The 27,104-nt window shown below is 34.9% G+C and overlaps 1 protein-coding gene across 2 annotated transcripts in view; it reads left to right on the top strand.

Moving 5' to 3' along the window:
- The window catches only part of NCAM2 (neural cell adhesion molecule 2), a 286,227-nt gene that overhangs the window by 177,459 nt on the left and 81,664 nt on the right, over window positions 1-27,104 (top strand). For both annotated transcript variants that reach the window (XM_057396479.1, XM_057396480.1), the window contains exons 8-9: window positions 7,128-7,273; window positions 26,529-26,679. In XM_057396479.1, coding sequence (XP_057252462.1) covers window positions 7,128-7,273; window positions 26,529-26,679 — 297 coding nt within the window. The remainder of the gene's footprint in view (window positions 1-7,127; window positions 7,274-26,528; window positions 26,680-27,104) is intronic.

The raw sequence follows: 27,104 nt of genomic DNA, 5'->3' as shown, positions 1-27,104 counted from the left end.
CATGACATCATATGGTCTGGAATATCTCTTGGATCATTTGGTTTCGCTGTCCCAGCTGTGTCCCCTCCCAGATTCTTATGCCCCCCCTTCCTCCCTCCTCCCCCCTGGCCTACTAGCTGGTGAGGTGGTGTGAGAAGCAGAATAAGTCCTTAACTTACTGTAAATGCTGCTTAGCAACAACTAAAACATTGGTGTCTTATCAACATTATTCTCATCCTAAATCCAAAACACAGCACTATACCAGCTACTAAGACGAAAATTAACTTTATCCCAGATGAAACCGAGGCACCTCAGGGTATAGTATCGTAAATTAAGCCTATTACCTTCTCTGTAATCTCTAAAGCTAACTCTATTTTTAGTATAATATTAAATTTAGAAGGTTCACCTCTGCTTTAACTCTGAAAATATGGAGTAGAGTTGTATCTTCTCCTACAAAAAAGATTACTTTTTCTTTTGTCTCTTTCACACAGGTTAAACTCAGTCATATATGGAGCCAGCAACTTGTCTTACTTTTACGCACCTTAAATATATTCAAAAAACATCAGCCTGAAAATGCCAAGGCAGGTGGCTGATTATTACAGCTAAATAGTTCATAAACAGCTATTTCGTGTTAAAATGACCTATTCAATTGCATTATTCTTTCCCACTTCATTGGTTTGCTTGTCTCACATACCTGCTATCTTTAATTTAATTTACAATGTAAACTCCTTGGGGCAACAACTATTGTTTCTGTTATGACAGGGCTCTGGCAGGGTTGAAATTTGTAATAACAGTAATGTAACCATAATGCAATAAAAATAATAATAAAATTATAGTGTTCAGCATTTAAAATTTTAGTACTCTGCACTTTTGAATGGACATGCCCATTTTAGTGCCATCTAGCAGCTGCATATGTTTTGTTTCCATGCATGACCTAGATTTTTTTGTTAAACAACTTTGTTTCCAGTATCAGTGTTAAAAAAAGCTGATCTGATATCAAATTCTTATTCTGACAGTTCTTCTGCAACGCTAACTCATGTACAGAAACCTATAGGCACACATCCCATTCTCGCAAATTCTTCATCTTGTGCTTTTTATCTGTTCTATCTAATAAGACATGAAAGAGTAAAGAAAGCCCTGTTTCCCTTAGAGGATTTCTTACTGATCATGATTTGCTCATCTGTCTGTCATCCTGTTGCGTGCAGTAGTTCTCTCTGCACATTATCTATTACTACCTAAATGATCTCATTCATATTAATGCTTAGGACTTGTGCTAAGGATTTTGACACAAATTCATTTATGTTTAGTCCTTCTGAATGGCTTGAAACCATGTGTGTTCTTACTTGAATTCTTTATATATATTTTTTGTATTTGTCTCTGCTGGGCAGCAGATATATATAGATAGATAGATCTACAGATACACACACAGATATATATACATTTAGATACACGTGCATTAGCATTTTGAATTATGAAACAATTGGGCATCCCAATAAAAATTTCCCAAATAACATAGTAACAAGCAATTGATTTAGGAGCAGACAAGAAGAGTTGATACTTTAAAAGCATTCTTACATCATCTTACATTCTCAGATCTAAACATTCATTTATCATTCTTCAGAGTGACGGTAGTAGTGTGCATATACTTACTAATAAAAAATGTCTAATCAGGCTAAATGAAGCAAAATTACCTTTAGCTAATTTGCTAAAGGTATAGTTATGCTTTATAAGAATAGTGCTTATATTCTGGGCATAGTTTTATATCTTCATTTTGTTTGTTCTTTTAACTGCTCATTTCCACTCTGTAATCACTCATATGCTTGGTTCTGCCGTTTGATAATGCATAAACAATTGAGCATTTCAGTAAGTTTTCTTTCTTCTGTACATATGCCATAAAAAGAAACATTCCTATGTCTAATAATTTCTATTTCTAGAAAGAGAAAAAATATTTTTTTTCTTTTATCTGATTTGGTGAAAATAATTCAAGGTGCTCTAGCATAAGTTAATTTGAAGTCCTGTAGGCTGTGTTTTGCCTACATAATCAGTGAGAGGGTACTCTAAATGTATCTAAAATATTTCACTGGCATTTCAGTAGTTTCTGACAATTTATTTCATGAAAGTCAGATGAGGGAAAAATACCTCAAGAAGCATTACAAAAGACCCTTTATAGTATAGTTTAAGCACATACTATTTTTATTTTCTAGTTGTATTTTTAAGAATAATCTGAATTTTGTATAACAGGAAAGTTTCTGCAGCTGTGTTCAATGTAAATTTCATTGAGAAAAGTAAATAAAAAAAAGTATTATTAATTTATTATCTGTCATCAAGCAGATGGGGGGAAATGTACCAGACCTCTCCTGTCTTACCACTCTTAGATGTGTTTCAAATGTTAAAAATCAAAACATTTAGGCCTTTGAAAGCCATGCATCTTGTAAGCAAAAAGGCTGCAGTGAGTCTATAATGAGATTGGGATGAGAAGTTGCCTAAATTTTTCTATTATTTTCAGGCTTAATGACTGCATTCCTCTTACACTTACAGTGCCTGGTGCACACCTAATTAGGTGGTCATTGTTTGAGGGTTTTTTGTGTTTTGTTTTTGTTTCCACTAAGATACTTTTCAATACAGACATGGAATTTCTTCATTTAAATTCACTGATAAATCTAGGAAGGGGATCCCATGTATCTGTGAATGAAACTACCTGTTCCTGCTCATCCCAGATATTATAAAGTATACCAAATTCATCTTCACAAAGTGTAATGCATTAGTTAAAGATTAGTGTCAAAAGTTCATGCATTTTCTGTGTTACTTCTTCCTTCCTGTTACGTCCTTAACTGTTTAGAACTCCTCTACTTTTTAAAATAAAAAGTGATGCAATCTATAAATGCGACTTCTCTCACAAGGCAAGTCTTAAATCCCTTGGAGTCTGAAGTAGTAATAGCATTTTAACATGTACAAAGACTCAGGCTTATCGTGCACTAAATCACTTTGTACTGGTGTGTGTATAAATCCTTATCATGTCAGGAATCAAGGTGCAAGAATCTCTTTCTTAGGTAATTTCCTTGTTGGGCTCTAGCTTGTTTACTAAATTCAGGCAATTTCCAGGAGGACATGGTTGCAATTTTGCTACATGATTCAAATGTGGCTGTACAGGAAGACAGTGTAAGAGTATGATTCCTTATGTATCATATTAATCAAGAAATCCAATCAGGCATCAACACAGACATATACTAAACCTCTTAACAGTAAATCCATGTTTGTATTAACAAAACTGCTTAAAACAGTTCTTTTAATGAGATATAATCAGGACCGTCTAAGTTTTATATATGTGCTGCTTCTGATGAAACCATACACATCTGATAAAACTCAAAGATATGGGTATAACTCTGTGAATGCAATAAATTGTGCACTTTTTCCAGTAAATCAGTTGTAAGCAACCAGTAACAAATCCAGAACCTCAGATTGCCGTCCACGTTCTTCTTAAGCTTTTTTGGGAAGGCTGTAGTTACACAGCAATGAGCTTAGCCCTTGTCTGAGACAAATCCAGAAGAGACCAAGGAAGTAATCTGAAAGTTGTTTATTGAAGAAGCGTTAGAGAACTTAAAACCAACCTTCTCTGCTCAGAGAGCAAACTTTCTAACCAGTAAATACTATTTATTTGGCTGCACTGCTTTGTTAATATTTTAAAAAATGCATGTCTAGTAATAAGCAGTTCCTCTACCTGCTAAATAAAATAATTTTAATGGAGCTTAAGCATAACTCCTTTCTGTATTCAAGCCTTCTTTCATTTCAGTCAGTTCATGCAGTTTACTATTTTTAAGTACATTGTAATACAAATATTCTTGTCTGAAAAAAAGCAGCGAATACCTGGAGGCTTCCTGGGGTTACACTTCAAGACCCTGTATTTTAATTTGGTTTATATTTACTAGAGTACAGCAAGAAAATACCAATTCAGTTTGAAAATGACCATGTTGGTTTAAAAAGAACAGTTAAGGGATTGGAGATGGGGCAGCAAACAACTGTTTCAGTATTTCTTTCTTGGCATTCTCAAATAAATATATTTATTTACATGTGCGCAAAAGTATTTTGATATTTTCCAATGTCCAAAACATAATAAAAAGTATCAGTGTAAAAATTTCTAATCAATAGCAAGTTATGACTTCTGACCTACAAAAATGAAGCAACTAAATAATATCCCCCGTATGAGCACTCTGCTTCTTCTTAGTAATAACTGTCATCTAGATATATTTGATGATTAATCAGTGCTTATTCCTTTAAATGTCAGCTGCTCATGTCTAAAATGTCAAGCTAAACCTTTTTGTCTTGTAGTGATCCATTTGAAGGCCTTAAAGTAATTTAGAATGTAAGTCTAAAATTAAAAACTAAAAAGCATTATTTACTTGTTTTAGAACATGCATCATCTTGAACAGATCATATTGTTTGTCATGGGGTGCAGATGGGGAAATCCTCTCATTCTGATGGAAATAATGTAATTCAAAATTTTGCAAATTTTTGATATAAAATACTATGTATGATGCTTTTTTTTTAAATGAGCGGTATATTTGCAATAGCTCAATAGCTCCTTGTTTTCAGAAATGGTATTATATCAATAGTGACAAAGGAAAGAACGTATTATACTGTAGCCAGGAGACATGGCTATAGAAATAGAGCACCACGGTAATATATTTCGTATGCATTTGGATGATCCTGAAAGTGAGAGTAATAACTGAAGTTATCTTGAAGATAACATAGTTATCCTTTACTTTTAATTCTTCTTTTGTAGTTCTTTCAACTGATATCCCTTGTTATACTATACCACTGAGGAGAACTTCAGCTTTTCTTGGCCACATTGGTGTCCTGCTGTAATGTTTAGCTTACTGCCTTCTAGTGCATCCCATAAAGCTGGATCCAGTTGACATTTCAAGAGTCCCTGATCACACAGGGTATTTTTGTTCTGCACATGATGTCACTCACCATAGATTATACCTTAATGAAGCAGGATGTTAGTTCAGAACTTTGTTAGGCAAAATATTACTTGTTTTTCATCTCTGTGCAGTAAACAATAGTTTACTGTAGTAGTCAAGCATGAACAGGCAGTAGATAAGCAACAGGAATGTGGAGATAAGGAATGAGAAGTAAGACCAAGAATGGTGTGGTGGAAATGTTTAAAAGAGAGGTGGAAGATATATCTGGATATACAGCAGGTTTGAACCCGGTTTTACTGTTTTTCTTGGTGATGCTGAATGGAGCATGTGAGACAGTAGTCATAAATGAAAGTCATTATAAAATGAAGCAGGAAACTAGATGTAGTAAACTATTCTTCACCATGAGGACAGCTAGGCACTGCAACAGTCTGGTGTGAAAGGCTCTACACTCTGTTCTTGGCGTTTTTTAAGATAATGCTCAACAAATCCCTGAGAAATCTGGTCTGAACAAGGTCTGTTGACCCTGTATTGGTGAGGAGATTGGTAAAGATGAGCTCCTAGAGTCCCTTCCAATCTAAATTATTCTCTTTCCCGCTTGGATCCACTAACATAAGCCAGTATTACTCTTCTGCATAGTGTATACTTTAGTAATCCCATTAGAAAATAGGACACTTCTCTGTTTATTTTCTGCTTCATATAGAATATACTATAGTAGTTCTTCCTCAAAAGCAAAACTTGGGAAAACTACATAGATAATACATTAATTTCAATAGATGTTAAGAGCTGTCAAAATTTAATTCACTCATGTAAACTTACTTTACTGGTTTTGTGTGTAAATATATTGAATCATATTCTTATTGCATAATAACATGCTAGGTTTTCCAGTGGTGTGTCTCATTTAATGTGTAAAATGGATGGATTCAGAGAAGCTTCTTAACAGTTACATGTGAATGAATTTATAGGACCAAAACATTTTTTAAGGTATTTGAATGTCATGGAAGACAGTAATATTCTATGCACAGTTCTACAAGAGAGTTTGTATATGATATTGTACAGATAAATCCTCTAAATAAAAGTGTTCACCTCTAAGCAGAAATTCAATTGCATATGTAAGTAACCTGGTGAGGTATGGTGTAGTTTGAGAGCTGTAGTTGATGTGTACTTGTTGCTATAAAGTGGAACGATTTGAAGAATGCAAACAATATCTGGAATTTTTAAAATGTATCTTATTGCCAATTTACTTATAAATAATTCTGGCTCTTCAGTTCTTTATAGTGTTACTACAGAACAGTATGTTTGTTATCTGGGGATTTTGTTAAATTCAGTAATTTGTGTAAGACAGACATCGCTAAAGATCAAAATCTAAGAATACTAATATTTCTATTTCCCCCCCAGTAATTTGTATTTGAAGACAAACACAGATTTATGTAGAATCAAAGCGTGCCTAAGGCAGTAAGGAACTCTGGAAACTACCTAGTATAGCCCCCTGCTCAGAGCAGGGTCAGTCAGAGCAGGGTTTTGAATATCTTCAAGGATGGAGACTCCACAGTGATATATCTGGATATCTCCATAGCAGCTTTTTTTCTGCTGTTTAGTCACCCTCTCAGTAAAAAAGGTTTTTTCTTTCCTGTGTTTCAATTTGTGCCCATTGCCTCTTGTCCTGTAACCTGGCATCACTGAGAAGAGTCTGGCTCTATCTCTACTAAACTCTATCAGGTATTTATGCAAATTCTGCTATTTAAGGGTGAATTGCTGGTTCATTGTCAGCTTCTTGTCCACGGGGACACTCTGGGTCCACTCTGCAGAGCTGAGGGCCGGTCAGTACTCCCTGTACTGGTGCATGGAGTTGTTCTGCCCAGGTGCAGGACCATTGTTTTATGGTTGAATCTCTGCATCATTCTGAGTGCCAGAGATTAGTGAGGATGCCCCTAAGGGATAGTGAGCCAGGAACAGAGCACACAAACACAGCCACCCAGGCAGGGGCTTCATCAGCCAGGATCCATCCCACAAAACCCCAGCAAAGGAGCAGGCACTGCTGGGCATGTCAGCTGTACTGAACCAGGAGTCCAGGTCATCAGGCATACAGATATGGTTGTTGTTCAACTCGAAGTCTGGAAAGTTGATTGGTCTTATAGATGGTAATATTAAGCCTTTAATAAAGGTAAAATAGATTTTGACATGACTTTCTTTGTGCAGCATGAGTAATATAATTTGTATTTTTAACAGTACAGCCTCAAATAATACAACTTAAAAATGAAACCACGTTTGAGAATGGGAAAGCCACCCTTATCTGTGAAGCAGAAGGAGAACCCATCCCAGAGATTACTTGGAAAAGGGCCATTGATGGAGTAACTTTCTCTGAAGGTGACAAGGTAAATCGGCCTTTAATGTCTAAAATATCTAAGTGTATATTCTCTGGCTAATCATCTTTTTGTAAGCAGAAAATTAATTTAGAAACAGATTAACTCTAGATTCCTCTGGAATTGAAAGGAATTGATATTTTCCAAAGTAGTAAGAGAAGATTCTAAATTTTAAATTAAAAAAAAAAGGAAGAACAACAATGGAAAAAGCAATTAAAGTGCTGAAAGAGAATTCATCTCATCAGGCCTAAATTTTCATGCGTAATTCCTATTAAGGGCTTCAGCTTTGTCTTGATCATAATGGTTACCCATATCTGTTCTTGACTATTTCTGAACTCTGTCCAGCATTTTTCAAAATGCAGTAGAGCATATAGAAATCTGAAATAAAAAGTTCTTAATATTTTGGGGTTCTTTCTTTCCTGCTTCTGATGTTTGGGATTTTTTTTTTTTTTCCTATTTTTCTCTTATTTATTTTCCTCACACAGAACAAGTAGTCTGTAACTAAAAACTGAGCCTATTTTCCCAGTCTGTTTTCCTGTTTCATATTTTATTACAAAAGTAAGTTGAGTAGAGAAAGACTATAATATGAAAATGCGAAAGTTGTGGGAAAAAGAGCTGCTGTTAGATGGAATGGTGAAAGCAAAATGGAATGGTGTAGTTTTATTCCTAGTCATGCAGTTTCTGCAGAGATGTTTTTCATTTCTTTTAAATAATTTTAGCATTTGAACAAGTTTTGTTGTTGGGGTTTTGTTTGTTTGTTTGTTTGCTTGTTTGTCTTTTTTTTTTTTTTTTTTTAAGTTTCCTTACATAAACCACAGAATTTCTCTGTGCTGGTTAAATTACAAGATAACATCTTTCTGACCAGCTGATTCAGAATTTTTACTCCAGATAATCGATTAGGAAAATAATTTCTTTTTGCAGATGTTTGCATATTCATAGCTGTTGGTTATAAAAACATTTGGCAGACCTATATAGCAATCATCCCACTGAGGGAATATGACACATAGTAAGTCCATCAATTTATAGGGAATTGCTGTATATTAAGGAATTATGTGCTGCTATTGCTTATGTTCTGAAGGAGAATGTCTGATCTGGCCCAGTCTCTGACTTGACCTTTCCTGGAATTGAGGCAGTACATGTGAAGTTTGTCTACCCTTGCCTGCTCTGTGATTTCCATTTTGGAGCAGCATGTCAGTATATATATATATATGTGTGTGTGTGTGTATATACACACACACATATTTATTTATTTTTTTTTTTTTCCATAATAGCTTTACATTAAAATAAATCAGATTCTTTTATCCTTAATTACTTAAAGTCAAAGGTTATATTTCTGCCCACGAAGACTACACGTGGTTCAATGGTTACAAGTGTAGCCTTTCACTTACGTTTGGAATGTTCCTAAAATAACTTTGTTATAACAGAAATTGAAAATGAAAGGAAATCGTAGACGCTGAAAAATGTCGTTGCAGTTGAAACCTGAAATTCATCTAGTGCTTAAAAAGGACAGTGTTACATTCTTAATTCAAACACCAGGTGGTTAAACTGTCTAGATGTCTTTACTGTAGTGTTCTGTGAACTGTGGTGTAACGGAGTAATACTGACAACCAGACTAAAACCTATACTCACTTTCTACTAGTGTGCTAACATACTGTACGTGGAAGATAAAAAGAATGAGTATAAATGCAGTTATATGGCTCCCTTTTGTTCTTGCCAGCGAAAGAACTCTGTATTGCTCTTGGGAGAGCTTTGGCTGAATGGTGAATAAATGTTCTAAAATTCTGAGGAGGTTCTTGAGCTATAAAATATGCTGCTGCATTTGCCCTGTTGTCCTCCAGCTCTGTGGTGCCAAAGCCTTGGCTTGTGCTTTCCTATCAAATTAGGTGAATAGGGAATAAAATTGGCAGTAATTAAATTACTGAATAATTTAATGTTTTGCATACAGAAAAAGAAGGAAAAGGTGAATTGAAGAAAATGGGGGGAGTTGTAACATAATCTTGTTATTTATATGGCTATATGAAGTCATGACTATCACTAGACATACTTGCATAAACATAAAAATTATCATCTACATTCAGTGAATTCAGCTTTTGAGTTTTGTACAAGTTTTAAAACATCTTTTGGTACAGACTGCACTTTATCCAGCATTTTTATTGAATTAAGAATATTTTAGGGGATTAATATTTTCCGTAGAAGGTGGAAGAACTGTTCTAACTATAAGATAAACATGATGATAATTAAAAAACACAGTGTTCTTAATTTTTAATGATACTTTTATTACTTTTAGTATGTAGTTCCTCAATCATTGCATTCTTATTATGCTAAAATGCAAGCATACCTCATGCGGATAAGAAAAAAGGCTGAATTTGAGATCACTGTTACCCTGCACAGATTCAAAATATTTTCTTTTAAATGGTTGATAGATCTTATAACAAGGACATAGGCTTTCATGTGTTTTAAAATTATGATGTCCAAAAGAATGGAAAATATGCACCAGAGTCTTAGATCAAAGAAATAACCCTGCTGGGCTTAAGGAGGATAAAGTTAACGAGTAAGAGGTCTATAATTATCTCAGGAAGATATAGCTTTGATAAAGGGTTTTCAGTACATCAGAAGTGTGTATGAGAAAGTTGAAGCTAAGTGAGTTCAAACTGGAAGCAAAGAAGCCTTTTCCTCTGTCCTTTTATCAGTTAGCCTTTAGAACAATCTTCCACACGGTGTGTGGTCCCTCTGTCACTGATAACTGAAAAAAAAAAGTCTTTCCCCTTCCTCTGACCTCTCTTGAAAGTTTAAATGGAAAGTTTTTATGGTCACTCACATTAGATGACTTCTAATCCTTTTATAGCTTTATACCCCATAAATACATGACAGTGGGTAAGCCTGAGTAAATGAATGATTAAGCATAACAGAAGGTGTTTGGCTCAGCCTTAAAGATTTGAAAATGGAAATGGAGGTTTAGTCCAAGACCAAAGCTTCATCTGCTGTTGAAGCATCAAGCCAAAACTCTTCTTGGTGCACAAACTCAGCCTCTGAACTTCTAGTCCCAGACTCCCCAGCACTGCACTAATGTGCCAGCGTGTCCCTGTGTCTTTCATCTGTGATTCAAAATGGTGTGTTCCTACAGATCTCTGCATTCAGCAGGCCTGGCTTTTTTCCCAGTTAAAAAAAAAAAAAAAAAGGCAGAAGAGCTGCTTTTAGTAGAACAGAAGGAAGGATAGTGACTGGATTTGATTTGCTGTAATCACTTATAAAATGGATTTTGGACATGTACATACATATCTACACACATCCCTAAAGGAGAGCATATCCTGATTCTCCAACACAAAAATGTCAATTATTCCTGTACATACTGCAGAAGTATAAGGGCAGAATTTCCTGCTCTGCTTTCCTAGTATCTAATTCTAGCAGAAATATGAAAGCTGACCAGTGTTCGTAATTACTATTTCAAGCCCTATTTTGGAATTAAAATGACAGTAACAGATGGGGCTTGATACAAGACAGTAGCTCCACTATATGTAGCTTGCATCCAAAGATGCAATCTACCCTGAAGAATTTATGATCTAAACATGTAAAATGAATGAAATAATTCAGTGCAGGGAGGTCACAGCTCAGTGTCTGATACTCAGTTACTCAGTTTTGATAATGCCTCATGTATGGGGTAACCAGTTAACGAAAAACCACATATACCTCTTATCTTTTGACGTTCCCCAAAGAAAAAAAAGACCCCCCCCCAAAAAAAAAAACAAACAAAACATATTGCAACTTGAGTGCCGGATTTAAGATTTTAAATGATAGCATATTTTGTATGTATTTGTTACAGATTTACCAGATGTTTTTTAAATGACTTAAACAGTTCTTCTTTTGTCCACTTTGTACTGATGACTGTGGAGATAGCTTGAATTCTGCTTTCTTCCACATCTACCTCCCAAAATAATCTGGGTATCCCTGTGAAATTTTTTGTGGCATTGTTGATTGCACTGGAGCACTGGGGAGCTCAGATCAACAATTAAATTCTTTTCCAAGTTGGAATTTCCTTTATATTGGCATGCCAATCATAATTATTTGGAGCTTGTAGAAATTTCATAGCTTTTATGATCATACAATAGGCAAAGGTAAAGAATTTGGTTGGTTTTATCTTTTTCTTGTAAAGGTCAGCTGTTTTCCCCCAAGCTTCTTAACTCCACTTCAACTATTACAAATGTTAACAACAACAAAAAAATTACTCCTGGTGTAAACTATTGTCACTGCACAAAAAGCAGTGTTGCAGTTTCAGCAAATTGTGTTGCCTTTCTTTTGAGATAGTAGTGAGAGTTTTGTTACATTCTTGCTCCTCAAGGTTCACATCTTTATTTGAAAGTAATCACCCCGAAAGAGGAAACATAGATATATCGAGGGTATTTTATTAATCCCAGGAGATTTATTACATTTTCTGAGCTGTACAAATCCCAGTCTTTGTAAATTAATCTCAGGAACTTTTCTTTCAGTAGTTGTAAAAATGTAAAGGTCAAGTCTCCTTAACTTGTTGAAGAAAATTATTCTAACCTGTTTCACCTACATGGTGTGTGAACAGCTTCTACTTACAATACCATAGAATATTTTTGCTGTTGTAATCTTAGCATAAGCCTGCAGGCCAGAACAGTTTATGTAGCTAGTGGCAGTTGTGTTTGATGATGCAATTGAGACTCTGCAGACAATCAGGCATCAAAGAATTATTTTATTTTTTTTTTAATCCCCAAATGAGTCATGGGCTGCACATGTTAAGGCTATAAAATAAAAGAGGAGAATATTGTGACTGGAAGGAGAAGGTAAATAAATGGAATTGAGAGTGAGTAGGAAGCAGGAAGGTGGCCTTAAATGTTAGGTAAATAGTGCTGTTGAGAATATATATATTTATACCCTATGACATCTGCAAAACATGGAGCACATATGAGCTCTGAATAGCATACTCTCACAAGTCATCTGATCTGTAGAAAGCTGCATATGTTTTGGGGCTCCATCTTCTCTATGGCATGTTCAGCTGTACTAATATGGAGTTGGGACAGTGTCTTAACTAGAAGGAGCTAAAAGCAGAGTGTACAGTTTTGGGAGGTGACAGTATTTTAGCAGGAAGATTGATTCTGGAAGGGTAGGATTATATGTGGTTAGAAATAAAGAGCAACTTTCCTGTGTGAGCTGAGGAAGTATTACAGTAGGAAAGGTGCAGGCTAATGTGATACTTCAAAGTCCTTAAGTAGCCCAGTCAGTCATCTGAGCTCCACTTCTTTAGGTAACAATATCTGAAGTGGTTCCTAAATGAAGCCAAAACTGCAGTTAGAAATTATTTTGTTTTACCATAGTCTCTTCTGCAGTGCAGGATTGGTTGGTGGTTATACTGAAAAAAAAAACAAATCTCAGCCACATGGCCAGAGGGACCTTCAGATTTGTTCCTCTTTTAGGAGAGAAGTCGTGTGCTTTGTTACGCAGTGTAGACTGAAATGGCTGTACATACACAGTATGTATTCGTGTTGTGTGGATGACTGTATTGATACTATGTTCGCTCAGAACTCTCATTTCTGCATTTTTTTCCTTTCAGTAAAACTTTAAGGTCACTTTCCACTGGGACAGAATTAAGTAAGCAGAGACAAAGTTGTTGATTCTTTAAAGGTAACAAAAAGCCAAGGAAATGTAAAATTGAATACCTCTTCTGTATTAAAAGTTTATAAACAACCTAGGGAAAGAAGGATGTTTATTTAGGAACTTCACAAATTTAACCATTTAATATTACACCTTAAATTAAGTACAAAGGTTTTATCTATTCTGTAAATGGATAATATTTCTACCTAATTTATATTTCAAACTCAAAAGTTGTATCCCCTTTAATCCATTTGCTTATGTACTATCTATGCACAAAGTAGATATTTTGGAGTACTTCCTGTGGGTTTTGGTGCAGTATTTACTGGCTGAAATAAAGCCATACATCCTTGGAAACGGCATTTATTTCCCTTCCAATATTAGCATTTTCCATTTAGTCATTGGTGATGATATTCTGTCTGTTACACTAATGAAGACTGAAATTATCAGGGAATTTTTATGGACCAACATTTCCTACAATAGTGCAGCTTGGACTTGAATATTCATTCATTCATTCCGCTACACAAAAGATCATTTCATGAGCTTCTGCCTAAGTATGAGCTGTATTATCTGCTAACAGTTTAATAACTTTTAAATAGCTGTTGTCTGATGAAATAGAGATCCTGCATGGGATGATACATTAAGTGATACAGACACTGGAGTCATTGGGTAGTGTTCACTGATGTACTATTGGACATTCTCCAGAGACTTTGAAAATGTTACATTTTCTACGTACCCTGAAAATGCGTCAGGAAATGCGCATAATGAATGGCACAATCAGCAGTGCAATGCCGGCAAAATTGTTTTATGCTATTAAAACCTGTCAGCAGGTTTCCTAACCTGAAAGACAATTTGAGTATGCTTATATATTAGGAAAAAATAAGTATTTAGACTTTTGGCAAAACTGGGATGACAACAAGTGGCCTGGATTCTATTTTTCAATCTGTTTTTTGTTTAACAAATGATTTAAACTCAGTTTAATAATTAATACTTAATAATTTATTAATGTTGTTAGTATGCTGTTAAACCCCCATATTTTCGTATCACTTTTTTACTCTCCCTGGGTGCATCAACTGGTACACTATTCCTGTTAACACCAGTTCTCAGATTTCAAACACAGTCAAGTTATGGCAGTTTAACATGACAGTGCTGATGGACCAGTATATGTCTATCAGCTATGATAGTAAGGAGGCTGTGCAACTTAACCAAAAGCATAATGCAAGAGTCTTATTTCTTTGCATTGGGAAAAGTGAAGGCTGTTTGCACCATCCCTTACTTCTGAAATTCAGCTTCTGAATTTCAGCAAACAACATTTCTTAGGATTGCATAACCGAACCATAGGTATGAGCTGTGATTCATGGTTAAAATAACTCCCACGTATGCATAGACTTAATCTGTGTTACTGAAATTTCTGAATGTTGCAGTGATGTAAATAATGTTATCAACAATAAGATATTTTTGTCTTTCTATAAATTTCTGCTTGTACAAATCAAGTTGTGACATTTATGCCAAAGGTCAATGAATTAATAGTATGTGGTAATCTTTACCTTACTGCAAACTGATCGTATAACATTCTTTAGTATATCTTATAGGTAGTAGATATATAATGTTAAAGCCCTCAGCTTTATATTACTTGGTAAAAATGGATTGAACATACTACTCTTGAAATTTTCCTCTTAAAGTAGTATACAGAAGTGGATATTTGATATAGAAATTTACGGTAAGAATGCAATACTGTGAATATTTAGAGTTCCAAACTGAATAAATACAGTAGTACCAGCATATTTCAGAAGCCTCATTTGGAGTTATAGTCTGTCGATCAAAATATATTTTCTATTGTAATTTAGTAAATGTTAAGTACAGAATCTCATCAGAAACTACAGTGACTTCTTTTAGGGCTTTTAAATGTGGGAGGGGAAAAAAAGAGAATTAGCATGTATTCAGGTTACACAAACAATATTTACAGTATGGAATACGTAATGTTATTTAGACTACAGTTACTAGCGCTTTCTTATCTCAGATTCAAAGATATGTCAGTGACACCAAAACTATAGTAAGCCCTATTAAGATAGAATTATCACCATCTCACCCAAAAGCAATACTACAGGCATTTAAAATTAAGATCTCTTAGAACTTTAAGATTCATGGATATTCCTTAAGAATTTCTGAACTCACAGGTCATCGTATTTAGCAAATATGCCCCAATAGTGTTAAAAAATCTATAGAAATTCTGTATAAAAATGTACAGTTTTACATAAACATGTTAGTCCTTTTGTCTTTATTACCTTTATCATCACATCTATTGAAATGAAATTGTGTTGTTATAAAAGATTACACGTGCATCATTCACCTTGTAGCAGATGCCAAAATAATAAATAATGGGCTTTTTCTCATGAGATAACCTCAGCAACTGTCTTTTTTGGTATTTTTTTTTGTGAGATTTTTTTTTTCTTTTTTTTTTTTTTTTTAAAAACTGTATTAGATGTTGGGAGCTAGTAGCTGTACAAAAGAGAAAGAAACCTCTTACCTCTAACAGCAGGCCACCAAGAGACCATTTCCTGTCCCTATTCTCCTTTGCTCCAACATGGGTTCTTCCCATTGTTCTAAAAATTTAGCCTTGGCCATGATCTGATTTAATTATTTTATTACAATTGATTAATATCAAGAGCCAATAAGCAAGCAGCGCTGGGTGCACGGGGAGTCTCTGCTCCGCCAACAACGCACACCGGGGTTTTGGGGGTACAGTCTCTTATACTTCTCAGTCCAGGGTTTCAGTTCCTGGTTTTGAGTTCCAGCTAATCCTGTTGTCTTCTTTGCCCGAAACTCGATGTGGCTCCTTTTCATTTGTTTCTGTCCTGTTGCTGGGGTCTTCTCTCCAGGTAAAGAAACATACTGAAACTTCTCGGTAATACATAGACCCGTATATTTAGCAGGATGTGTCTCCTTGGTTACTTAACCGCCTTAAAACATTCAAGCAGCTAAACAAAGCTAAAAGCATTCCTTGTTGTTTTAACAGTCTAAATGATTAAAGAGGGGACTAGCTTGTTCCGTTTTTTCTTCTTCTTTCCCATCATTACATTGACAGCAACATTTATTATAATCAAGGTCGTTTTTATACATTCCACACATGGTACACTGGTTGCAGGTGCATTGGTAACAATGATTTCCAAGTTCTTGACACGAATCATTCTCGTATTCTTTACACCATCGGCTGACTGCTCCAGTGAGTGTCTTTTCCACAGGGTGCCACTCTTCAGGAACAGACTGCTCCAGTGCAGGTTCCCCATGGGCCACAGGTTCTGGCAGCAGCCTTCTTTGGAGTGCACTTTCCATGGGCAGCAGCTTTCTTCAGGGTGCATGTTCACCTGCTGCAGTGTGGGGTTTTCCATGGACTTCAGTGTAGATATCTGCTCCACTGTGGACCTCCATGGGCTGCAGGGGCACAGCCTGCATCACCATGCTTTGCACCACGGGCTGCAGGGGAATCTCTGTTCTGACGCCTGGAGCACACCTGTGGCTTCAGGGCTGGTTTTCAGTGCTTTTCTTCAGTCTTCTTTTTCCTTTCCTTTCTTCCCACTAAATGGTTATCTTTCTCCAGGCCTCCCTCACTCCTTCACAGTTTGCCTGTGTACCTGAGAATCCTAGAACTGTGACTAATTTTTTTAGCTGTGTTTAAATTATCCACGTGGTCTCTTCAGTCTTTAGCAGTTGTTACAGATCTGCTTCTTCACCAATGTACTATGCACAACTTCTGATAATTTAATAACATGTATTCCTTGAGTTTCCTAACTTGAGCAGTTGAGTAGGAAATGCTCTAAGACAACTGAAAATAAGATGTAGATCTGTTCTGGGGTTTTGTTTCTTCTCAGTGTTACTTTCTCTAGGAGAATGATATATTTTTTGTGCTGCCATGTTGCAATTTCTGATTTCCAACTTATTTCAAACTTTACTTTTTCCATAACAGCTTCCCCCCAATTTGACTCATATGTTCAGCATAATTCTCATTTATAGACATATATAAAAATATATTTAGAAATGTAAATAGAGAAACTCGATTGGATGATACCGATTTCATAAAATAACATGAAAACAAATATTTCTGTGCTCTTTCAGATATGTCCAGGTTAGCTCATTGTCTCCATTTTTCTTGCTACTACAATAGTTTGCTGTTATTTCTATAGTTGCAAAAAGCCCTACAGAATTATTAGGGTTTGTGAGCAAAGACTTTTTGGTCTGTGAGATGTGGATCTGTGTCCTCCTGCAGACAATTCCCATCTCCTCATGACTCAAGTTACTAATTTCTGGCTTTCTGTGCCTTTCCCTCCCCTAAAGAAGCCCCTGCAGGGCTCCACTTCATCCCATTTTCCAGACAAACATCCTATCGTCTAGTCATAGTGGTTTTAATAAAAAATATATATCAGCTTTATAGAAAACTGGAAAGGACTCCAAGCTACATACAACTGATGAATAAACCAGTAATAAAAGCTCAAATCTTGTTTCTCCCCCCCCCCCCCCCCCCCCGGCAAAAAAAAATCACCTATTATGCTGCTCTCTGTTCTATAACTGCATACCCTCACTGCATCAGTTATTCCTGCAATTAAAGCTAAACTATGTCATGGTTTGAACCTGAATTCTGTGAAAATATTTTTAAGTTCTTGGTGTAGTTGTCATTTTAATGGTTATTTTATATTTTTGCAGAAGAGTTTTGTGGGCATACAACCCATATTTATCCAAGAACTTGTTATCAGTCCGAGCAATATTTTAGCAGTTTAAACAAAATAAATGATTATTCTCACTCAAGATACAGTGATACAAACGCTCTAAGTAATATGGGGGGGGGGGAGAAGGCGAAAATTAACGCTTCCTTGGGTTAACTTGAATTTGGTTTTGTCCATTTTGTACTGCAGTCAGCTTAGATGCTTTGTCTTCATGTGTTTGCAGCTAGAGGTTGGTTTGGTTTCTTTCTTCTTTTTTTCTTCCTCCCCCCCTCCTGTTTTCACCTTAGTTATTAAAGTTACAAAATTGCTTTCTCCAGTCCCACTTAAATTAAAGAGCTAATTTTTTTTAGACCTTTGCCATATGTGGTACCTAGCATAGAGCTAAGTGGGAACAAATTCTGATAGTACTTGATGACTAGGGTAAACATAAAGCAAACTGAAATCACCTCAGACCAAGGCAACCCCTTGGCAGGTCCCAAGACCCTGCTCTGGAGCACTGCAGAGTTTTTACTAGTAATAGGAGAATCATATTTAGTGGGCTACAATCCCTACATGAAGGAAAGCTGGGATCCTAGTGCTAATGTTTCCTTGTTCTTTCACAGTTTTGTAACTCACTCTATGGGCAGTTTGGTGTAGTACAGTGGTATAGTTTCACCTTACTAGTTATTTCTACAGTTGAACTAATATTTATTTCAAATTTGAATTGACCTAAACAGAAACAGGACCAGGTTGAGGTTCCTAGTCTGAATAACCATACTGTTGCTACTGATGCTGTATGTATTTAATAGTGATTATTCTTGGTCAGATGCACAGAGATTGAGTAGTCACTGAAGAATAAATTCTGGCAAATCACAGTTAGTATTTTAAGACTGAGCAGTCCTAGATCCCTTACAGATTCAGTCTTCCCTTATTCATCCCTTGCAGGTCTTCTTGAAAAAGATGATTCTCCAGTTTCTACTGAAGTTATACTTTGCAACCTTTTTAAAGATTTACAAAGCTGGGGTATAATCACCTATGCCTCATTCTCATTTAACCAAAGAATCAAGTTACAATAATATTTGATTGTCTAAATTAAGATTTAATTGTATAGTAAAATCATTACTTATGGTGACTGTTTTATGTAAAGTCTGTCTTGAATAATAACATTGTACTTAATGGTCTTATTCCCAAGAATCTTGCTGGTCTGAATCTATCTGAGTCACCTATGAAATTGTACAGTGTTGGAGTAGATTCAGATCAGCAAAATTCTTAGTCATGAAACCATTAAATACAGTATTTATGAGTGTATCAGAATCTCTAGTTGCAAAGTACATATGTAAATATTACCATTGTAATATTTCTGATATACTTGCAAACACTCATCTGTGGTTAGTACTATTTTTTGTGGCCAATACTAACGCTTGTTTTCTTCTTAAAGATTTTTTCATATAATGCTAATATTTTACTATTAATAATCATCATTTCTTTCCTATGATTTACATCTTTAATGGAAGTAGTCATCTCTGTTTATTACTTTTCTCTCATAATCTTTTGTGAGTAAAAACAAATCAAGGAAAGTTCATCTGTTTCTGGTCTTAGTAAGTGGGTTTGGTGTATTAGATATCCTGTGTCATTTCATTTTGTAACAAGTTAAGTTTGAAATCAAACAGCCTGAATCAATCAAATATCAGTTCATAATTTCTGAAAGTCATATGAAGCTTTCAAGAGTACATTTTTCCCAAGATTGTACATGCTGTTAACAACTTGCTTAGAACCTGCTACTGTTTCCAGTCTAAATTCTTTAGAAGTAACTGCTATGTCTACAGATGAACAGAAAATCAAAACAGCGATATTTTTGTCAAGATTAGTTTTCTGTGACTTCCCTGGTGTTACAGTATAGATCTACAAACAATAGGTTCTTCAACAATTTCTTCCTTGTGGAAAAAAAAAATCCTGACAAATTCAGGAATTTGCAGCATGCTGACATATATTATTTAACAAGCTGCAGTTCTAAAAGAATCACAAGGTCTCCTATAAAAGCCACTGAAGTCCAAGACACTGCTGTGGCATTATTCTTATTCGCTGGACATTAAGGCATATGCACGTAGCAATACTCTGGAATTTTCTGCTGTCTCCAACAGGTGCATGGATAGAATATATTTACCTGAAGAGAATGGGAAATATTGTGAATATATCATCCATAATCCAGAAGGGAGCTTCCATCAGCTTCTACACGATGATGGCTGTTCTGACTAACAGCCCTTTCTCATCATCAAAGGTAGATTTTCAGACTAGGAATTGCTGGTCACTTGTATTTAATAGACTTCTGGAATTTCATCACCATTTAGAATCAGCATGTCAGGTTGCAGAAGTTCTTATTTTTCATGCTGCTTCAAGGAACAGTTTCATGAGCAATCATGATCTTTTTAAATCTCACATAGAAGAAATGTCAGCCTGAAGTATGTGATTTGAAGTTTTCCTCTCATGTGGATATCAACGCAACCTGAGATCAGAAAGCTTTCTAAAAAATGGTATTGATGAAATCCCAAAGATGATTCTATTGATCAGTATTTGTTTTCTCCTTGAAAACTCAGTGATGTGTACTTAGAACATGACCAAGACAACATAATGAGTTGGCAATTTTTGACAATTTACCCTGAAGAAGGATCAAGTTGTCCCCCCGCTCCCCAGTGTGAGGACCTTCTACCATGTACATCTGCAGCAGCATCTTTGGAGGAACTTGAAAAAGTCCTGCAGTTTTTACTCAAGTTATTTGTTCTTGCAATGACTGTTCTTGAGTATATTGCACCAAGTTTTACAGAAGAAAGCACACTCAGTTCTAAGTCACCATTTCTTCATTCTTTCTGTTGTTAACACATGCAATGCATGTCCAAAAGATCACTAAAGTACACAATGTGTCAGAAGAATAGTTTATAAATATGTGACAGGCAAAACTGACCTGCAATGTTCAGTTACTATGGACAGTAATGGGACTTAGATCACAAATAAGCTTTAAACATTAGAAGAAAAACAAATAAAGATATTTCAACTTGTCCAGATTTCAAATTAAATGTAGGGATTTTTTGACTGTAGTCTTGCAATTTGACTTCCAGGGATGAAAGAGTACTTTGTCAGCCAAAAAGGTAAATTCTGTAGGAGGGAAGATAATCAACACAGTCACAGCTGCTCTAACCATTCAAGTAATGTCACCAAAATCCAGCTACAAGCGAGTCACCAATTTCTGCATCTGTTCTCACCTTCTACTCCTGCTTTCTGCCAGCCCAAAATGCATGTTTTGGCAGCCATGCAGTTTCATCTCATTTGGCGCTACAGTTCCTCAGTATGAGTTGGCAAAACGGTTGATAAATCAAACTCAATAACTAATTCCATCCACCTCTCCCCAAGTGCAGCTTTTTAAAATTGAAAAAGAATGCCAATTTCTATGCATCGTAATCATCTAATTTTCTCCTTCTGAAAAATTACACTTTTTTACTACAGTGACAATAGAAATGTGCAGATTGAGCATTCCATGGTACCTAAATAAGTTACTCTGTGCCAGCAGCTGTTCTTGTGTCTTTGTGGATGATGTTGTTTCATCATATCCCTATTATCTCTCCAAGTGGAACCCTTGAAATACACGGTTATGATCATTCCGGTACTGCCTTGGGAGCCCTGGAGCATTGTTTTGGGTCAGCATCAGCCTGTCAGGACTTAGGGAATACTCATGTGTGCAACGACAACACACGTGAGAAGTTTGGGAAACAAGAGCAGGACAAGAAATATTCATGTGTGCAACAACAACACACATGAGAAGTTTGGGAAACAAGAGCAGGAGAGGAAAGAAGTCAGGTAGTAGAATAGCATATTTAGCGTGACAAGGATTTTATCAAAATCAAAATGTATGTTTACAAAATCTGTAGGATTAATCTCAAGTGATGAGATATCTCCCATTTTATGATTAATTTAGGGTTTATTTGGGTTAAGCTACATGTTCTGAGTAAGAATATTGCAAGTGCAGAAAGTTCTTACGATTTGGTTGGTTTGTTTTTATTTTTTTTTTTTTTTCCAGAAGGCACTTTTTTATACTTCAGTGTTGTCATTATGGACAATTTTACTTGGAAACCTGTATAGAAGAATTTTATTTTCTTTGACAATGGCAGAAAAATAGATTGCTATCAGTATTAAAAATAAAAGGTGTTTTTCAATGAAATGTTAAATTCTTAACTTAGGGATTTTTTTTTTCTTTTTTAATGTGGATGAAGTAACAATTTTTTTAATGTGGATAAAGTAATAAAGTCCCATTTGTTTACCTGAGTAAAACACTATAAAAGTCTCTGTTGAAGATTTATCACTTTTTGTTTTACCTTTATGCTGGTGAAAAAACCCACCACCAAAGCCCCTAAAAAAACCGTGCTTTTGTTTTTAAATTCTATGAGATTCTCTCATTAACATTAATGATGAAAAATATTTTGATTTCCTAAGATGTTATTGTGAATTTCAAAATGCTGTAAAAAGGTAACTTCTAAAGACTTTGTTTTTCTTTACCATTTTCAGGACACACAATGGTCTGTTTATTGAAATGATTCCTCCAAAGTCTTACGGTATAAACACCTGTCAACATACTTGCTCACTGATCTTTCTTAAGAAATATGTATGTATCTGTATGGAACTGCATTGACCACAGATGTATTTCAGACCTCACTGCTTATTCATGCTCCATGGTGATAGGTGATAAGGAGTAATTCAGTGAGTGAGCAGAATTCATGAGTATTGAACCACAGAGACAGTTCTGGTTGTTTAGGTTTTTGTTTTGTCTACTTTTTATACTCTTTATTATTACTAAGGAAAAAAAAAAAAGAAAGCACATGTGCTTACTCAGTCTAGCAGAAAACACCATAGTATGTATTTAACATCTGTCCCATTATAACCTTTGAAAGGAAAAAAAAAGAATATTCCAGTTAGCAGGTGTCCATGATTATTTCAGGCAGACTTGACATAACTAATTTGTAGAGGTTGTATCTGTTTTTTGACTTGTCACCAATGGCAGTTCCAATGCTTTTTTCCTGGTGGAGATTTCTACTGAGGACTGCTGGGCAGGTGCAGTGTACTTTGTTTCCCACGTGTGCTGTCTCTTTCTGTTGTGTTACTGTGCCAGACATGCTGCTAACGTATGCTCTCCATACTTTGTGCAGGAGGGAAATAAGCCTCAGAAAGATTTTACCAAGGATTATAAAGCTATAGTGGGTGCAGACACCAAGGTTAGTGCTGCCCCTGTTTGACTGTGAATTTGCTGTTCAAACTTAAGCAAGAAGACTGACGTTATGAATCAGTATGAATGCAGGCTTCTGCTTTGTTGAATATTCTAGTATGTTAGCGCTCTTTATAAGAGCAGGAAAATATAAGGAGCTTCAGGTTTTGCTTCAGGCTAACGCAGTGTGTTCAGATTTTGTCTCAGCTTCTTCATTGCTCTTTGCTGTAGTCAATTTCCATGTCTCTACCTCATGTTTGTTCCTAGCTGTCCTTCAGCATGAATGAACTGTTACTGTATTTTTTGTGTCATCACAATATGTCCTTGATTTATTTACCCAGATCTCTATTAACTGAGTTATACCACAGAACCGTGTAATACAGCCACACTAGTATTTTTTAAATACTTGTGAAAATTCATCATACTAGCTAGCATTTGTTCCTGCCCATGGCAGAGGGTTGTAACTAGATTTGTAAGGTCCATTCCAACCCAAACTGTTCTATGATTCTGTGATGTTCTGGGAACCCTCTCTAGACATAAGCAACATCTTCAAAGCATTTTAGTTTATTTATTTATTTGATTATTTATTACTGAAATTTTCTTGGTCTGTATTTACACTCTTGTTTTCTTTCACATATTTGTGTGTTCAAGAAAGTCAGTATATTTTAATCACGTATTGCACCATCTTTGCAGAAGAGGTAATAGAATTGTACACTAATCAACCTGCAAAATAGGACAAGGGAACAGGCCTTAAACTCTTCACAAAGAAGCCACAGTATAATACACACTCTGAGCACTGCAGTAGAAAACATCTCATTATAGGTTTTACATTATTTTATAAGTAATTTAAAAGACATTATTGTAATAATTTTCAGACAATTTTGAAAAAGTAGAAATAATGTGTATTTTTATGATAATTTGGGGCAAATATTCTTGTCTACAATTGTTGAATGTTTTATTTGGTTTTGTGGATTTTGCTTAACCTAGTAGATCCCTCTCAAAATGCTACTTAGCATATATTTGATGATGAGAATAGATGATGTGGCTATGCAGAATATTCTATCATTCATTGTATTCAGAGACCAAATTTTTTCCAGCAGTATTGGAAAATAATTAGATAAACGAGAAACAATAGAGAGAAGATGCTGTAAAAGCTATTTAATTTTAAGGTTCTTTGTGCTTTTTTAAATTACTTTTTTTTTTTAACATCAGTTAACACTCATATCTGAGTTGGAATACATGGAATTAATTATAATTAAATATACAGTGAATTATATAGTGAATGATAGTATTTGGGATTAGTATTGAACCTATACCATCTTCCTTTGTTATGAAGTACAAAATAGCACTGCAAAATTTATACTTCTGTAAAAATACCTTTAGGGAATTCAGTAAGGATTATAAATAATTTAACTCTTTTTACAGGAATCCTGTTGACCATACTGCACAGAAGGTTCCACTGGTACATATTTGTTTTTCAGAGAGTGAAGCATTGCCACTGAATTTTTTCTTTTTTCTTTCTTTTTTTTTGTCTCTTTTTCATATATGCTTCTAGTAACCTATTATTGGAAACAAAATTGGGCTAGTTGAACAATCTCCAATATAATTTGGAAAATCATGGTAAACAAACTTGAGTGAATGTATTGTTACAATTCAGTATAATATCACAGAAAGAAATATTGCATTGTGCAAAGAGAAGGTACTAAGAATGAATTTGGCTTCTTATTGTAGGTCAAACTAAGTCATTGGAAGGTCAAAGACAATGCCTGTTCTCTATTACTACTCTGTTGTATAGAGCTACATTAGTGCTACAGGAGCAACTGTTAATGAATCACTAATGCAGTATCCTGTAGTTTATCTGTGATTCATACTTACATGTTGTTTCAGCATATGTCTTCCCAAGTTTTAAATGTGACTTCTTAGGGAAATATTTGTAATCAAGGTAAAATCAGAAATAAAATCACTGAAGTATACAGTTTAGGTAGGAATGTACATTTTAAATAGGAATAGTATAGATTCACTGTTGTATTACATGCTTGATATTTTAAAAAAGAAGCAAATAATCCATAGGTAAATTATACTGTTATTAACTGTGTCATACAAAGTGTTTGTTTTATATTTAAATAAAACAAGTACCCTGTATATCAAAAACAATTTCTTTCATTTTAAAGAAATTGCATTTTCATTATCCCAAGAATTCCCTTCAAAATCCATGACATTCACTACTGTAGCATGTTTCCTAGGAACTTAATAAATTTTCTCTTTCCTTTTTATAAAGGTATAATGAAGACATAATTGTCAGCCTTAGGAATTACATAAAAGATAACTAAGTGGTCTTAGTTACTAATTTTTACCAATCCAGAGGATTTTAGGTTTGCACTAGTGTTACAATTCCCTAACTAATTTATGTTAGTTAACCTATGCTAACTATGTTAACATAGTAACTTATGTTCTGAGGCTTTCACAAGAAACAAAATTCAGTGTTCTTGGATTCTGATGAGGGAATCAGAATACTTTTCTTTCCGTGCAAATAATGATATATAGAATGCTTCATATGTTTGCTTTATGTCAAATATTTTAAGATCTAAATTGTGTGTGTTTCTCTTGTATTCAGTGAAGAAACAATTTTGCAGAGTTAAAGCTATCAATTAAATATCAGCTGCCACTTGATGGGTATTTAGTGTAAAAATCAGTAAACGAGTATATGTATTTATAGGACTGGACATTAAAGTATGTTTCAAGTTTAGATGTGATACAATGAAATAGTTACTGGTTTTCCCTCCTTTTTCCAACTTCCTCAATAAAGAAAGTAGGTAAATATCAGTATTTTTTATCAGCTTTTTTTTTTTACATAAAAAAAAAAAACAGTAAAGCAAATTTTCCCAAAGCTACAAAACAATTAAAGAGTAGAGCCTGATTAAGTAAGTTTTCTCAGGTAAAGTACTCCATGAAGGTTGAAGTGTCAAGCAGAGGATTTGTTTTTATTGTTTTATTTAATTTTCCCTAGTATTTGCATACTTTTGGAATTCAAATAGGTTTTGGGGAGGAGGTGGGGAAGTGTTAGGGATGAGGATATTTATGAAATTGCTAAATATAAAATTTATGTTCTAGAAAATCAGAATCCAGCATTCATTGGTTTTTTTTGCCTCTTTCCATGCAATGTTATGGACAAGAAATCCAGAAATTCCAGCTGCATTTATGATAACGGGTTTTTTTTTTAACATTTGTTAAAAAAATGTGATCTTCTGACAAGAAAATGTGAATAGTGAAAATAAATCTATGATTGGATTTGTGTTTTGATCATTGTTTGAGGGGGTATCCTATTCAGTTTCGCAGTTACATTTTTAAGGACAAGAAAATTAATGCTAACTGTAATCTAAGATACTATGATTTTAACTGTATGCATTTTCATGACTAGAGTCTGCAGTTCACTATCCCAGTCATAAATGGATACTTCTTGTGGTTTATCTTGACAATGTTCCTTTAAGTATGTACTTACTCCCTTGATTATCATGCCTAGAAACAGAACATATTTTTCTGTTATTTTTTTTTTAATTTGGATAATTTAGAAGTTGCTTAGCTGTCTGTAATAACTTCACCATAGGTGAAGAGATGCCTTCAGTCATAGTTGTCAATGGTGTTTAAAATGTAAAGCATACATAAATATACATATATATATAAACCTTTCTTTTTCCTGAATCAATGTAAACAGAGCCCAGATGGCCGTATAGAAGTCAAAGGGCAGCGTGGAAAATCGTCACTGCATATTAAAGATGTGAAGTTGTCAGATTCAGGGAGATATGACTGTGAAGCTGCAAGTAGAATTGGTGGGCACCAGAAGAGCATGTACCTTGATATTGAATGTAAGTTCTAATATTCTTTTTCTCTTTAGATTTGTTTTAAAAAATAAAAAAATAAGTACATTCTTAATGGAAGGTCAGTTTTTTTCCTAGTTCTCTAAGTTACTAATCCCCATCAAGTCTCTAGCTCCTCTTATAACCCCTCCTGGATTTATAAAGTTTGTGACAATCTCTTCTAGAGATTGTCTTTCTTCAAAGCCTTTGAATTTTATCCAGGAGAAAAGGATATTATATTTTGCTTAGAGGGTCTTTAGAAGGCAATCAGAGAATACAAATTTTAAATACATAAAAATTCATCGGAAAATTATCTCTTCAAACTGTTCTAATTCAGGAAGCAAAGCTCTTAGAAAAGGAAAAAAAAAAAAAAAAAAAAAAGACAAAAAATCCTTCAATTTCATTGTTGTTCTGTTTTGCTAGAGATTTTCCAG

Source organism: Pezoporus wallicus, unplaced genomic scaffold (genome assembly GCF_028554395.1).
Source record: "Pezoporus wallicus isolate ANWC-B61680 ecotype Strahan unplaced genomic scaffold, APGP_CSIRO_Pwel_v1 contig_6483, whole genome shotgun sequence".
NCBI classification, from domain to species: Eukaryota; Metazoa; Chordata; class Aves; order Psittaciformes; family Psittacidae; genus Pezoporus; species Pezoporus wallicus.
Note: the sequence above shows the minus strand (reverse complement) of the source record. Positions and strands in the feature narration are given on the sequence as shown.